Source organism: Trachypithecus francoisi, unplaced genomic scaffold (assembly GCF_009764315.1).
Source record: "Trachypithecus francoisi isolate TF-2019V2 unplaced genomic scaffold, Tfra_2.0 Lachesis_group1, whole genome shotgun sequence".
Lineage (NCBI taxonomy): Eukaryota > Metazoa > Chordata > Mammalia > Primates > Cercopithecidae > Trachypithecus > Trachypithecus francoisi.
In genome coordinates, this window is record NW_022681454.1 from 59,297,925 (window position 1) to 59,312,204 (window position 14,280).

At 42.5% G+C, this 14,280-nt stretch overlaps 1 protein-coding gene across 2 annotated transcripts; it reads left to right on the top strand.

Moving 5' to 3' along the window:
• Positions 1 to 278: 278 nt before the first annotated feature.
• LOC117085490 (growth-regulated alpha protein-like) lies at positions 279 to 2,536 on the top strand. 2 transcript variants are annotated; one of them, XM_033214451.1, is made up of 4 exons: positions 279 to 547; positions 646 to 769; positions 883 to 966; positions 1,798 to 2,536. In XM_033214451.1, exons 1-4 carry the CDS (start codon positions 448 to 450, stop codon positions 1,811 to 1,813), a joined length of 324 nt encoding a protein of 107 aa, XP_033070342.1. In that variant the 5' UTR covers positions 279 to 447; the 3' UTR covers positions 1,814 to 2,536. The 2 variants fall into 2 exon arrangements, with proteins under 2 accessions (XP_033070342.1, XP_033070343.1); XM_033214452.1 differs by having other exon boundaries at positions 299 to 547; positions 649 to 769.
• Positions 2,537 to 14,280: the final 11,744 nt, after the last annotated feature.

Here is a 14,280-nt window from a genome sequence, read left to right on the forward strand (position 1 = left end):
AAATGTCTTCCAGAGAAGTAACTCCCCCCGGTAAGGATGTAGCGCCGTCCCTACGTGGTTCTAAGGGATCAGACCCGCGAAGCACCGTACTGGGTTCACGAAGCGCCCCTCGCAGGCACAGTCTCGGTATCTCGGAGAGCGGGATTTGGGGCAGAAAGCGAACATTCCACAGTTGGCGGGAGTTACGCAAGACAGCCAGACTCGGCCTTCACTCGTGAGTGCCCCCACCCTACTCCACCGCAAAGGCGGGGCCGCGCCTTGCGTCCGGATTCGGGATCGATCTGGAGTTCCGGGAATTTCCCTGGCCCGGGGCTCCGGGCTTTCCAGCCCCAGCCATGTATAAAAGGGGTTCGCCATGCTCGGAGAGCCACAGAGCCCAGGCCACAAGCAGCTCCCTGGCAGCGCTCCCTCTCCTCGCACAGCCGTCCGAAACGCCTGCTGAGCCCCATGGCCTTCCCCGCTCTCTCCACCGCCCCTAGCAATCCCCGGCTCCTGCGGGTGGCGCTGCTGCTTCTGCTCCTGGTGGTCGCCGGCCGGCGCGCAGCAGGTGAGTCCCGGAGCCCTGGGGTCCCCGGGCCGGAAGCGGCTGGGGTGGGCGCCCCACGCCGACAGCCCCGCTCAATCAGCGAGTCTCTTCTTCCCTAGGAGCGTCCTTGGTCACTGAACTGCGCTGCCAGTGCTTGCAGACCCTGCACGGAATTCACCCCAAGAACATTCAAAGTGTGAATGTGAAGGCCCCAGGACCCCACTGCGCCCAAACTGAAGTCATGTAAGTCTCGCCAATCGCTGCCGCTGTCACCGCCGGGGTCCCCGACTCTCCCGCTGCCCCAACCCTGTCCTCAGCCTGATGTCCTGTCTCACGAGATTCCCTTCTCTCTGCAGAGCCACACTCAAGAATGGGCAGAAAGCTTGTCTCAACCCCGCATCCCCCATGGTTAAGAAAATCATCGGAAAGATGCTGAACAAGTGAGTTGTAATTTCCATGTACACAGGCGACAGGAGCCGTTGGTCAGAAATACTGGCATCTATTCCCTAAAAAGTAAATCAGGAAAACCCAAGGGTTAGCTGCAGGACTGAAAAAATTGTTATTTTCACAAAGTTGCCATTAAGGCTATTAATCTGCTCTGGTGCCAGAGGATATTCCCAGTGCCCGGGGTAACCACCCAGGTTCTTCCCTCGTTTTAGTGAATGTAGATAAAACTGCTTTCATGTAACTTCTCACTGAAGTTTGCCGGTTGTGCTGAAGTGTTTCCCACCTGTTAAAAAACACAGGCTTCATTTCCCCTAGTTCCTACTGAACTTCAGACCTGAAAAGCAGATCCTCTGGTTTTTTGTAAAAGTTTAGGGATGAAGTGCAGAGATTTCACAATGATATTGCACTGGGTACATAGCTGGTTGCCACCACCTATTAGCCATGTCACTCAAAGACAATATTATTTAGTTTATCTGAGACTCAGCAAAACAGGGAAAATAGTGGTAGCTACATCATGAGGTTGCTTTGAGGCTTAAGTGAGGCCCAGTATGAGAAAGAGCAATAGACTCTGGCTGTTTTAGCGAGTAATACAGTGGAGACTGTCGCCCCCTTCCCCGCCCCCAACTCCCATTCCTAAAAGAGCATCCCAAACCTAGAGGTCCTTGCCACACAGCACAGCTATCACAGGCAGTAGCCGCTTGGGTGCCAGGCTGGGGAAACTGCATTCAGAAAACTCTAGAGCCTGGGGAAACAGGACAGGGGAAGAGTGTTGTGCAGTCAGCTTTCCTGAGCACCTACTCAGGGCACCCATTTTCTCATTACAGTGGCAAATCCAACTGACCAGAAGGAAGGAGGAAGCTCATTGGTGGCTGTTCCTGGAGGTGGCACTGCCCTTACAGAAACAGAAGAGGAAACAGAGACACAGCTGCAGAGGATACCTGGATTGAGCCTAATGTGTTTGATCATCGCTTAGGAGAAGTCTTCTATTTATTTATTTATTTATTTGTTTGTTTGTTTCTTTTAGAAGATTCTATGTTAATATTTTATGTGTAAAATAAGGTTATGATTGAATCTACTTGCACACTCTCCCATTATATTTATTGTTTATTTAATGTCAAACCCAAGTTAGTTCAATCCTGATTCATATTTAATTTGAAGGTAGAAGGTTTGCAGATATTCTCTAGTCATTATGTTAATATTTCTGAGTGGGTGACATATCACATGTCAGCCACTGTGATAGAGGCTGGGGGATCCAAGAAAATGGCCAGTGAGATCAATGTGAGGGCAGGGGAATGTATGTGTATCTATTTTTATAACTGTAAAGATGAATGTCAGTTGTTATTTATTGAAATGATTTCACAGGGTGTGGTCAACATTTCTCATGTTGAAGCTTTAAGAACTAAAAGGTTCTAAATATCCCTTGGACATTTTATGTCTTTCTTGTAAGGCATACTGCCTTGTTTAATGTTAATTATGCAGTGTTTCCCTCTGTGTTAGAACAGAGAGGTTTCGATATTTACTGATGTTTTCACAAAGAACAAGAAAATAAAATATTTAAAAATATAAAATGTTTGTTTTATTTTGGGGGAAACAAGGACTATCTTTGCTGAAAAATCTGATGATTTACATCAATATTTATTTCTCAATTTTTTTCTGGGCTTTCAATCTGCTATACAGATAAATCAAACAATGAATTATGCCTAATTTTATGTGGTGATTGCTGTCACTCCCCTTGGCTCTCACCTAGTAAACAATGTGCTTTACCAAACTATGGTCTTGCCCCTGATGGGAGAATCACTGATATACATTGCCATTTTTACAAGAAATTCCTTACTACTCAAATTTACCTCCTTAAAAGTATAGAGGGGAGAAATATGTCAGAGATGTTTTAACCAGAGCAACCCCATCTTGAATAGGGGCTGAGTAAAACGAGGTTGCAGTTTACTGGGCTGCATTCCCAGTAGATTAGGCATTCGAAGTCACAGGATGAGATAGGAGATTGGCACAAGAAACAGGTCATAAAGACCTTGCTGATAAAACAGTTTATAGTAAAGAAGCCAGCTGAAACCCACCAAAGCCAAGATGGAGAGTGACCTCTGTGGTCCTCACCGGTCATTATACACTGATTATAATACATTAGCATGCTAAAAGACACTCCTACCAGCCCCCTGACAGTTTACAAATGCCATGGCAACATCAGGAAGTTACCCTATATGGTCTAAAAAGGAGAGGAACCCTCAATTCCAGGAAATTGCCCACCCCTTTCCTAGAAAACTCATGAATAATCCACCCCTTCGTATAATCAAGAAATAACCACAAAAATGGCCAACCAGCAGCTCAGGCTGCTGCTTTGCCTATGGAATAGCCATTCTTTATTGCTTTACTTTCTTAATAAACTTGCTTTCACTTAAAAAAAAATTAAATTCTTATAGTTATCTCAACAAGGGATCTCATTTGTTTGCTCTTGCTAAATAATCTTTTATATAATTGTTGACAACTTAATGAAGTTGTCAATAAAATGGTGGCTAAAATATTTTGTTTTTCAAAACTCAGGTAGTTTGTGTCATAACAGAAGCATAAAAAGTGAGTGGCTGAATATTTCACCTGTGGAAGCTTCTAATTGAAATTTGGACTCAAAGTTCTAACCTTCAGATATAAGTAACTAGCACTAAGTTTAATGTTGTTTCAATCTTTTATAGCAATATACCAAATGTAATGCTTTTAAGATTTAACTGCATTAGTTTGCATCCTTCCTAGTGGAATTTTGATGGGACCTCATAGAGTGTTTGCCCTCTGGGGAACTCTGTATTCAGTGCTGCCCCAGGATGACAGCAGCACGCCAGGTTTTCAGGACAGCAACACAATTGTCATGTCAAAAGAAGAAAGACCTCAATAATCTAAAAGAAACCATACTCCAAACCTGAAAAGGAAGGACAATGGTGCATGCATGAGGTGTCTACTTGTCTCTGATTCAGGACTCATTCAGGAATTCTCAACCCTGGGTAACTGCCTCTAGCACAGGCAAGAAGGTGAGGCTGGCAGCCTCAGTACTTGAGATCAAGTTCTGGATTGTCCCAAGTAGCTGGGTAAATAAGGGAACAACCTTTAAGTAACAAGAAACAACCTCTGTGAGCTTTTTTCACAGCTAAAAAGGTTAAAACAATAACCTCTTAATAATTCCAAGGTTGTGAGTTAATTATAAATGAGATGAGAAAGGAGAATATTTGTAAACTATACATAAGTAAAAAATGCAATCCATTCAAGAAGCTCCATAAATGGTAGTCTTCACTCCCTAACTCAGAGTTAGAGGACACTGGAAAACGTTTACAAGAGGCACCCAAGGGTTCAGTAAAACCACTCCTTAAACCTAAGACAAAGTCTTCATCCTCTAACATTGGAGCTTGCTATACTGGCTACTTAACTCTTGCTAATATAGAACAGGGAACATGAAAAGAATAAAAGAGATGCTTTTATTTACATGGTGGTTAAAGACAGGTTTCAAAGGATCAGATTGACATTGGAGTAAATTCCAGCTCTGTCACTGTGATCTTGGGCAAGTTTCTTTACTTCACTCAACCTCATTTCCCCTTCTATAGGATGAGGATAACAACAGAATGAGCCTTCTGAAGTGTTGCAGGGATTAAATGTTATGGAGGCTTTGGAAACATGGTCCTTGTCATTGGTCCTCAGGCCAACTCCATGGACATTGTCTGGGTCTCCATCTTAGATCAAGTAGATATAAAAATTGTGTTTTTCACACCAAATTGCTGAGAAGTTGCAAGTACCAGGCAGTAGTACTGTAGAAAGTGTTATGGCAGGAAGTGGGACACAAGCCAGTTTGAGGTGGTGGTCACAGGGTAAAGGAAGTAGGGGAATAATACTACATGATACATCACAGTTTTGAGAGGCCGTCAGCAGGAAACAGCAATGACCACAGTGACTGAAGTTTCCTGACCAACATTGTTACTGGAAAAAAGTCCGGATCCAGACTCAACAGAGGGTTTTTGGATCTCGCACAAGAAAGAGTTCAGAGCAAGCCCACAGTGCAAAGCGAAAGCAAGTTTATTAAGAAACAAAACATAGTCACATCTATGTAATCTTATTGCTTAAATGCCAGACCTCCATCAGCAATTTTAGAGATGCAACCTTCTGTGTTTTTGTTCCCAATGTTTCACAAGCAAACGGATGTAAATCAGGAGGCATACAGGGGAACAGAAAGCTAAAATCTCTAAGACCAATTAAATGAAATCTCCTGAAAATGACAGTAAAGCACAGAGAGTGACCAAAAAATTGATTCATGTAGCAAAGAGGCAAGGTAGATAAATACAAACAGCATAGCAGCTAACATCCCCTGGCGCCAAACCTACTCTTAGCCAAGAGGAACTTTACTGAGAGGGCCCTCTAACCCCATAAATCTTAGGGAGGGCTCTAACCTCCAAAGTTGGGCCTGGAACTCAGGTTCAGTCAAGGGTCCTTGCCTTTTATTCAGTGGAACCTTTAACTCTCTCTGTCAGGGGAGACTCTAACTCCCCTAAGTTGGACCTGTAACCCAATCCCGTCCTTTACCTGGACACCCAACAACTTACCCAAAGTCAGCCAATTGGTACTGCAGTTTATTTCCTTTGGGTTGGAGGTCTCCTCAGTATTTTCCTTTCATGGTCGCCAGAAAGATGTTACCAGAAAGGGGTCCCAGTTTAGGCTTTAAATGAGGTCTTAGATCTCAAGCAGAAAGAATTCAGGGTGGGTCAACAGTGCAAAGCGAAAGTAAGTTTGTTAAGAAAGTAAAGTGGTGAAAGAACAGCTACCCCATAGACGGAGTAGGACATTCCTGAAAGTAAGAGGAGGAACGTGTTCACCCTAGGTACAATGCTTGTTTATGTATAAGATAAAAAAAAAAAGATCAAGAGGATACGTGCTCTGCTACAAGAGTTTGTGACGAAAGTTTATTTTTTTTAATTACTATGTTTTGCAAGAATTGATATTAGGATCTTTAAAGCAAAATTAGGAATGCTTCTGTTCTCTAGATATTGGGTATCAGGAAATGCCTAAGTCTGGGTCTGTTTAGTACATGTTATCAATCTGGTCCCTTAACTGTAACCTTCTAGAGGCTAGGAATAGCTAACTTTCCGGGAATGCAGCCCAGCAAGTCCCAGCCTTACGTTTTCTTAGCCCTCACTTAAGATGGAGTCACTCTAGTTTGAATGCCTCTGACATATTTCCCCACTTCCTTTACAAGAAGATCCTTAATCCTAAGGGTGGCAGGTAGACAAAGATTAGTCTTTTGTAACTTCCTTAGGCTGAATAGGGGCGATGATATTCCTGCCTAACTGTTAGAGTCTCTTGTATTCAAGTTAGAGAGGAACTCAGTCAGAAAGCATCGCTATGGTGAAGGTTCATAAATGAGTCCCAGCAAAAGGAGAAATTTGGAAAATCAATGTGTCCAACTTAAGAAAGCATTGAGTAAGCTTGTCTTGCTTTCCCACACAAAGAGTACAATGGCAATATATTCCACAACAGCAAAGCAAAATAAGTAAAATCATCCTAAGTAAACTAAACAGGAAGGCTTTCCAAGAACTGGGTAGTGGTTGGAACCAAGTTGATATAGGGTCAACTGACAGTGCATCAATGGCAGAGATATGAGTGTCTAGAGTTTTCATAGTCTGAGTAATATTATGTGAATAGTCTGATGCATACACACACCATTCATTTTTTGTTTGTTTGTTTGTTTGTTTGAGACGGAGTTTCACTCTTGTTGCCTAGGCTGGAATGCAATGACGTGATCTCGACTCACCACAAACTCCGCTTTCTGGGTTCAAGCAAGTTTCCTGCCTCAGCCTCCCGAGTAGCTGGGGTTACAGGCATGCGCCATCATGCCTGGCTAATTTTGTATTTTTAGTAGAGATGGAGTTTCTCCATGTTGGTCAGGCTGGCCTCAAACTCCCGACCTCAGGTGATCTGCCTACCATGGCCTCCCAAAGTGCTGGGATTACAGGCATGAACCTGTAATTCAGTTTTGATCAAAACACAAGTTCCCCCTTAGACTGCTGTTAAAATGTCCAAAGTCGCATGGTTTTGTAAGGCCACCTGCCTAATCTGAGAAGTTTCCTCAGTTAGGAGGGTAAGGACATAGCATGTATTATTGAAAGCTGCAGCCATGTGCTTGGCTAAGGCTTTAACTTGTAACTTGATATTGATTATGGCTGCCTGTGGGGAAAACATAGCCAGCAGGTAGAACCACCAAGAAGCCTGTTTTTGTTGCCCTATAGTGAGCCTTTACAGTTTCCCAGTTAGACAGGAGAGAGTCCAATTTGGTGAGGATAAGTCCCAGGAGACAAGGACAACTCCATGTACACCTTCAAGTCCAATTATAAAGTAAATATAACCAGCCATGAGTTCCATAAGCCCGTAACCAACTCCAAGGGGAAGGGTGGACATCCATCTTTTGCAAATTGTGTTGCCATCCTACCCACATTTGGTCTGTTAAAAGAAGGGTCTTATTACATTGTTGAGGTGGCAACCATCCCATATCACGGGTTTCAGTCTGGTGGTAACTATTATTGCACCTTTCAAAACATAGAGGTGTTTTGTCTGATATCTGTGGTTGAACAACTGTCATTCACCCAAGTCTATTGTGTACAGTATAACCTAAAGTCGAGGTGCCATTTAACTGTTTCCTAACTAGATGAAAAAGGTGCCTTCTTGTCTCTCCAAAAGAGAGGAAGGGACTAATGCCTGTGTGGCTATGGTACAAGAGAAAAGAGGGGCGATGTGTATAATGCTCAGTTTCCCAATCATAATAAAATCCCTATAAACTTAGGTTTGCTGGTTGAATATGCCAGGGCAACCTGGAAGTGAAGGAAAATGACAATTCTCTACAAACTCAACAGTTTGTTGGATTATGTAGAGAGGCTACAGTCTGCCCACTTAGCATTAAGTTACTCTTTGTGTGATTCCAGCTTATACCCAAAAATAGAATGCCAATCCATATCTTTATGTTACCCATCCCTTTTGTTTCTGAACAGGAGCTGGAGGTCATGGGTTGGTCCACAGGAATAAGTGGGATCAGTCTTTTTTGTTCTGTTGGCCTGTGGGACCTTATAAGAGACAGGTTTCATTCCAGATCAGTGAACCCAGCTGTTCATTCCTAGAATTTTAACTGCAGTTGGGGTACTAAGGAGAACTTGATAGGATCCCTTTCATTTTGGTGGAAAGTTGATCTGCTGGGGATCATTCCTTCCAAGTTTTTAATAGGACCCAGTCTCCTGGCTGGGTTGTAACAATATTATCTTCCCTAGTAGGGGAAGGGAGTCTTTGATTTCCATATTCAAGGAGCACCTTTTGCATTTGTCCTAAGTTGATTACAAAATTTTGTACTTGAAAGTATCTATGTCTAACAGGAAGTCTGTAGTTAAGAAAGGTATTCCATACATAATTTCAAAAGTGTTGCACTATAGATTTCTCTTGAGAACAGCTTGAACCCATAACAAGGCTACAGGCAATATAGATAGTCAGGTTTCTGATGTTTCTTGGCATGGTACTTTTTAGAGTTTGATTAGCTCTTTCTACTTTTTCTGAACACTGTGGCATCCATACTAAATGAAGGAGGTACTTAATTCCTAGGGCCGAAGATATGTTTTGGGTAATTGTCACTGTGAAAGATAGGCCACTATTGTTTCGCAAGCTCTTAGGCAGCCTAAATCTAGGAATTATTGCCTTTCATAGGAGGTTAGAAATCTTGTATTTTCAGACCAGGTAGGAAAAGCCTCAGTCCAACCAGTAAAGGACTGATGAATACTAATAAATATTTAAACCCTTTGCACGGGGACATCTGAGCATAATCTACTAGTCAATCTTCACTGGCATACATTCCGCTATGCTGAACAGGCCTTACTAAAGGAGAAGGAAAAGACTGGTTATTTGGATTATTCCAGGCACAGAGTTCACAGGACTGAGTTACCTGCTCTACTGTTCTAAGTAAGTAAGCCTTTTCCTATAAAAAAGATGAGACATTGGCTGGGCACGGTGGTTCATGCCTGTAATCCTAGCACTTTGGGAGAGTGAGGCACATGGATAACTTGAGGTCAGGAGTTTGAGACCAGCCTGACCAACACAGAGAAACCCTGCCTCTACTAAAAACACAAACTTCGCCAGATGTGGTGGCACATGCCTGTAATCCCAGCTACTCGGGAGGCTGAGGGAGGAGAATAACTTGAACCTGGGAGGTGGAGGTTGTGGTGAGCCAAGACTGTGCCATTGCACTACAGCCTGGGCAACAAGAATGAAACTCTGTCAAAAAAAAAAAAAAAATCAAAAAGAGAGGGAGAGAGACATTAATTGAAACAAGGAATCTTTTCCCAAATGAGTAGAGTCATGCAAATGCTTAACTATTTTCCACTGATTAGCACCTGGCATCAATAATTTGTTGTCATTGATAAGTCAGCCAGAAGGATCTTGAATTAAACCCTGACCTTAGCCCATTCTTATTCCTCTTTAGTATGGCTTGGTTCTGTCATTACCAGGACAGAGGGCACTAACATACCTACAAGTCCAACTGGCTGCTTTAATGCAGCTGCCTTAGCTCCTGCATCTGCAAAGGAGTTTTCCTTAGCCACACTAGAGTCTCCTTTTTGATGCCCTCTGCAATGGATTATAGCTACTTCCTTGGTCAGCAAAACAGTATCTAATAGATTTAAGATGTTTAAGTGATGTTTCATAGGGGAACCCCTAGCAGTTAGGAGTCCCCATTCCTTCCACGAGCATGAAGCACCAGAATGGCATACATAGAAACAGTACAAATATTAATTATTAAGTAATTTCCCAATTGCAGGGCTATTAATATGAGCTATTAATAATTCCAGGGCTATTAGCAAGAGCTATTAATTCTGCCTTTTGAGCTGAGGTAGAAGTTGGTGAGGCCTGAGACTTAATTACTTTGTGTTGATTGACAACAGCGTATCCAGCTTTTCTGTGTCCCTGGAGCACAAAGCTACTTCCATCTATAAAACATTCTACTTCAGGATTATCTAGGGGCTCATCCTTTAAATCCGGCCAGCAGGAATAAACTTGCTCCATTACTTGTATACAAGAATGATACAGGGTGCCGGTGGGTTCAGGCAGATAGGTAGCTGGATTTAAAGTCTGGCATATCTTAAGGGTTACATGAGGAATGTTTAGCAACAAACAACAAAGACTGATATTGAAATAAGTATTTCCTTTCATCTACTGGTGTCCTTTAGCTTCTAGGACTCCTTGTACCTAAGCCATTTTATTGACTTCGTCTCCTAAAAGAGCAGTTGCTGCAACTGCCCTGTGGCATTCAGGTCATCCTGAAATGACATGGTCTAATTGTTTTAAAAAATATATGTGGGCGCGGTGGCTCAAGCCTGTAATCCCAGCACTTTGGGAGGCCGAGACGGGTGGATCACGAGGTCAGGAGATCGAGACCATCCTGGCTAATACGGTGAAACCCTGTCTCTACTTAAAAGTACAAAAAACTAGCTGGGCGAGGTGGTGGGCGCCTGTAGTCCCAGCTACTCGGGAGGCTGAGGCAGGAGAATGGCGTAAATCCGGGAGGCAGAGCTTGCAGTGAGCTGAGATCCTGCCACTGCACTCCAGCCCGGGTGGCAGAGCAAGACTCTGTCTAAAAAAAAAAAAAAAAAAAAAAAAAAAAAAATATATATATATATATATATATATCACTGGTTCTCAGATATCTCCCAGTTTCTGGATGAGGACACCCAGGGTGGTTCCTTGTTTCTTAGCCACTTAAAGGAAAAATGGCTTATCAAGATTAGGGATCCCTAGGACTGGAGCTGATCCCAATTTTTCCTTGAAAGCATTAAAAACTTGTTTACAATTGTTATTCCATTCTAAAGAATCTACAGTCACTCCTTTCAGGGCATCATATAAAGGCTTGACCATACACTCCAATCCTGACACCCCTAGAAAAGCCCGCAGCTGCTTTCTAGTTTGGGGTTGTGGAATGCCCAAGATAACTTCCTTTTGTTCTGGTACTATTGCCTGGGTGCCAGGGGTTAGGAAATAGCCTAAGTATTTAGCCTCTTGAGTTGAAATCTGGGCCCTATGCTGTAAGACCCTATACCCATTAGCTCACAGAAAATTTAGCAACTTAACGGTATTTTCGTCCAAGTTTCCTTCTTTGGGTTAGCAACCAACACATCATGCACATATTGGATAATGATGCCTTTATTTAAGTGTAACATCCTTAATTCTCTAGCCAATGCATTTCCAAACAGATAAAGGCTGCCCCTAAATACCTGGGAAAGAACTGTCCAAGTTCATTGATAAATCAAATGACTGTCAGGATCAGTCCATTCAAAAGCGAAGATGAATTGTGAATCGGGGAGTACTGCAATGCAAAACAAACAAACACACAAACAAACAAAGACATCTTTAAGATCAAAGACTGTAAACTAATTGGCATCCCCATTGAGGGGACCCAGGCTAACAGCATATAGGGATTGGGCACTATAAGATGTATGGGAATGACAGCCTCATTGAAAGCTCGAAGTTCTTGACCAAATCTATAGTATCTGTTTGGTTTTTTAACTGGCAAGATTGGTGTATTACAAGGAGAATCACAGAGGTTTAACAACCCAAATTGCAAAAACTTAGCTATTAATGGTTGGATTCACAGACTGCTAACTGCTACACTAAGAAATTATGGGAGGTTATGTGAGAAATACATGACATCACCACTGATTTTAAGTAGTTTATAGTTGACTTGAGGAAGACAAAGGCAAAATTAAAGAAGAATTAAACTCTGCCTCATGAGGTAGTTATTACAAGTACACTAGATGTTTAAAGAGCAAAGGTGGAAACAATACCCTACAAATGACTTTGCCAGAATAAGCCTTGTCAAAGAAGAAGGACTTTGAATCTACCTGGAAGACAGTGAGGGATTTAGAAAGCAGAGCATGATTTCAGGTGGGATAACTTGGAAGCCTCTAGGACCCTTGATATTACTGCAATCTCAAAGACAGGAGTGGAAGGATTGAGGATCTCAACAGCTTAAAATATGGTTGTCAGGAAACACAATAAAATGGTTAGCCGGATTGTGGCGAGCCGCTGGGGGTTATTTGCCAGCAACTGTGAAGAAAGTGGTTTGTAATCCGGAAACCATTAAAAATTACTGGGGCAGATTCTCTGGTGCTTGACTGCCGGTGCTGGATTTTCTACTACTTAACTCATTCTCTACTTACTTTGCCTAGCTGCAAAATGGGAAGAAAATTTCTCTTCTCTAAGAATCAATATGAGGCTCAAGCAATAATGAACATGAAAGTGTTTCAGAAGCAGAAATCATTTATACTGTATTAGTTTATATTATGTTATACTGTGGCATAATGACCAAAATAGGATTGCTTTAGACAGACAGTTAAGGCTTCAGGCTATCAGGATACTGATATCATTGGATAAATTGTTCAATTTTAGTTGGGAACAAAAATAACAGAGTTCTTTTCTACCATGTGGATACAGTGCAGGTAAGAAAAATGGCTTTTGTTTAAACTGGTGATAAAGAAGCAACTACTGTTAAACTGCTGTGTCTTCATGGTTCTTGGTGCTGTCAGAGGACATTTGGACCATCCATGTTTGTACAAAGCCAACATCCAAGATGCCTATATAGGAGCCAGGCACAGGCAGTGGGCCAGAGTGATTTCCATGGAAAGCCAGTTTAAGTGATATATTGCTTCCTGATTAGGTTGGGAAACCAAACAGCCCACTTCTACTGGGGACTTTCTATCACCAGCTTCTCAGCTACAGAAGTATTGTTTTTCTTCTTGCATTCCATAAGCAAGCTACAGTGAATTGATTCAGAGTGCAAACCAGGTGAGATATATACATTTATAAGACCATCAGGAGGAACTGGCAATCTTGTCTCATGATCCATCTCAGATTTCACCATTTGGTGCCAATAACAAATTCATACGTTCAGTTATGTTTAAAATAGTTTATTTAGAACTAACCCAAACACACACACAAACACACACACACAATTTAAAAGTCAATAACCTGTGTAATCAAACTGTTTTTTTTTTAAGCAAAGTCTTATCCTATGGTTTATTCCCTGTGGTGAAGTTGAATTTAATGGCCCAAGATTTTTTGAAGTCTTATCACTTCACCAAGGCTTAACTTTTGTCTTTAGATACACTCTAATCTCTAAAATGTCAATAGACTAAATCTGCAGGCTGTTTTCTACAGATCACCACTCCCCAGAAAAATGAAGAATTCCATTTGCAGAGTCAGGTATGATGCTGATGACGTCAGGAAGCTGTGAGGACTTCTCATTTAGTTTCCCACAGAGTAAGGCCCATACCACCCAACCTTACTCAGCCAGTGAATTTCTGAAGTTTCCTTCCAGAATAAAAGTTGTAAAGGTCTATGACACCTCTTCCTTGCTCACCAGTGGAGGTGATGGAAGGGGGAGTTAATAAAATCATAGGATCATAGGAGACAAGGGAAAGAGTTGTGTTTCATGACTGGTTTCTCATTGCCATCATGCTTACTGATTGTCTTTGCTCTCCTGTGAGAGCAAGGGTCTTGAGAACCAGCCAGAAGAGGATCAATTTCGATTTCCGTGAAAGAAAGCCAATGTGTCACTCCAATACAATAGCAAGACAGTGTAAGACCCTTAAACCTTCAGTGCTTTAACTTCTCCACAGATAACAGAAGGAGAGAGGGAGAGGAAGCTGGAAGTTACTTCACCCTTCAATTTCAGGCAACAGTGCAGGGCTCACTGGGGACAAGAGTAGGCCTGTGTGAACAGCCTTGATCACCAGTAATCATGACACTCGAGAGTTCCAGAAGCCTGTGGGGAGCATTACTCCCCCCACGAAGTTGTTTGAGGGAAAACAGACTGGGTGTTGTTGTGCTGCCAGATTGATACAAACCCCTACAAGAAGCTTTCACATGAGCCCCTCAAACTCATTGGCCTCCCACAGCATCTCCAACTGGTGTCAAATACACACCTGGGGGTGGGTCCAGAGCTGGGGCAGGCCTGGGATTCCTAGCAAGCTTTAGCCTGTGCTCACCATACTACACCTCACCCCCAAGAAGACCAAAATCTCTTCCAATTCAATAGCATAGCAACTGCCAACAGCAAGGTATCTTCCATGGCAATTTGCTGGGTGATTTTGGAAGATTTTTGTTTAACCACCTGGACACACATGTACTTGCTATACCACAAGTACAGAATTCTCCATAAGTAGACTTACTCACCAAGGAAGGTGATCTGTGGGGGAGTCAACAAAAATTCAGTTGTGGTCCTTTCAGGCCACTGACTTCAAGTG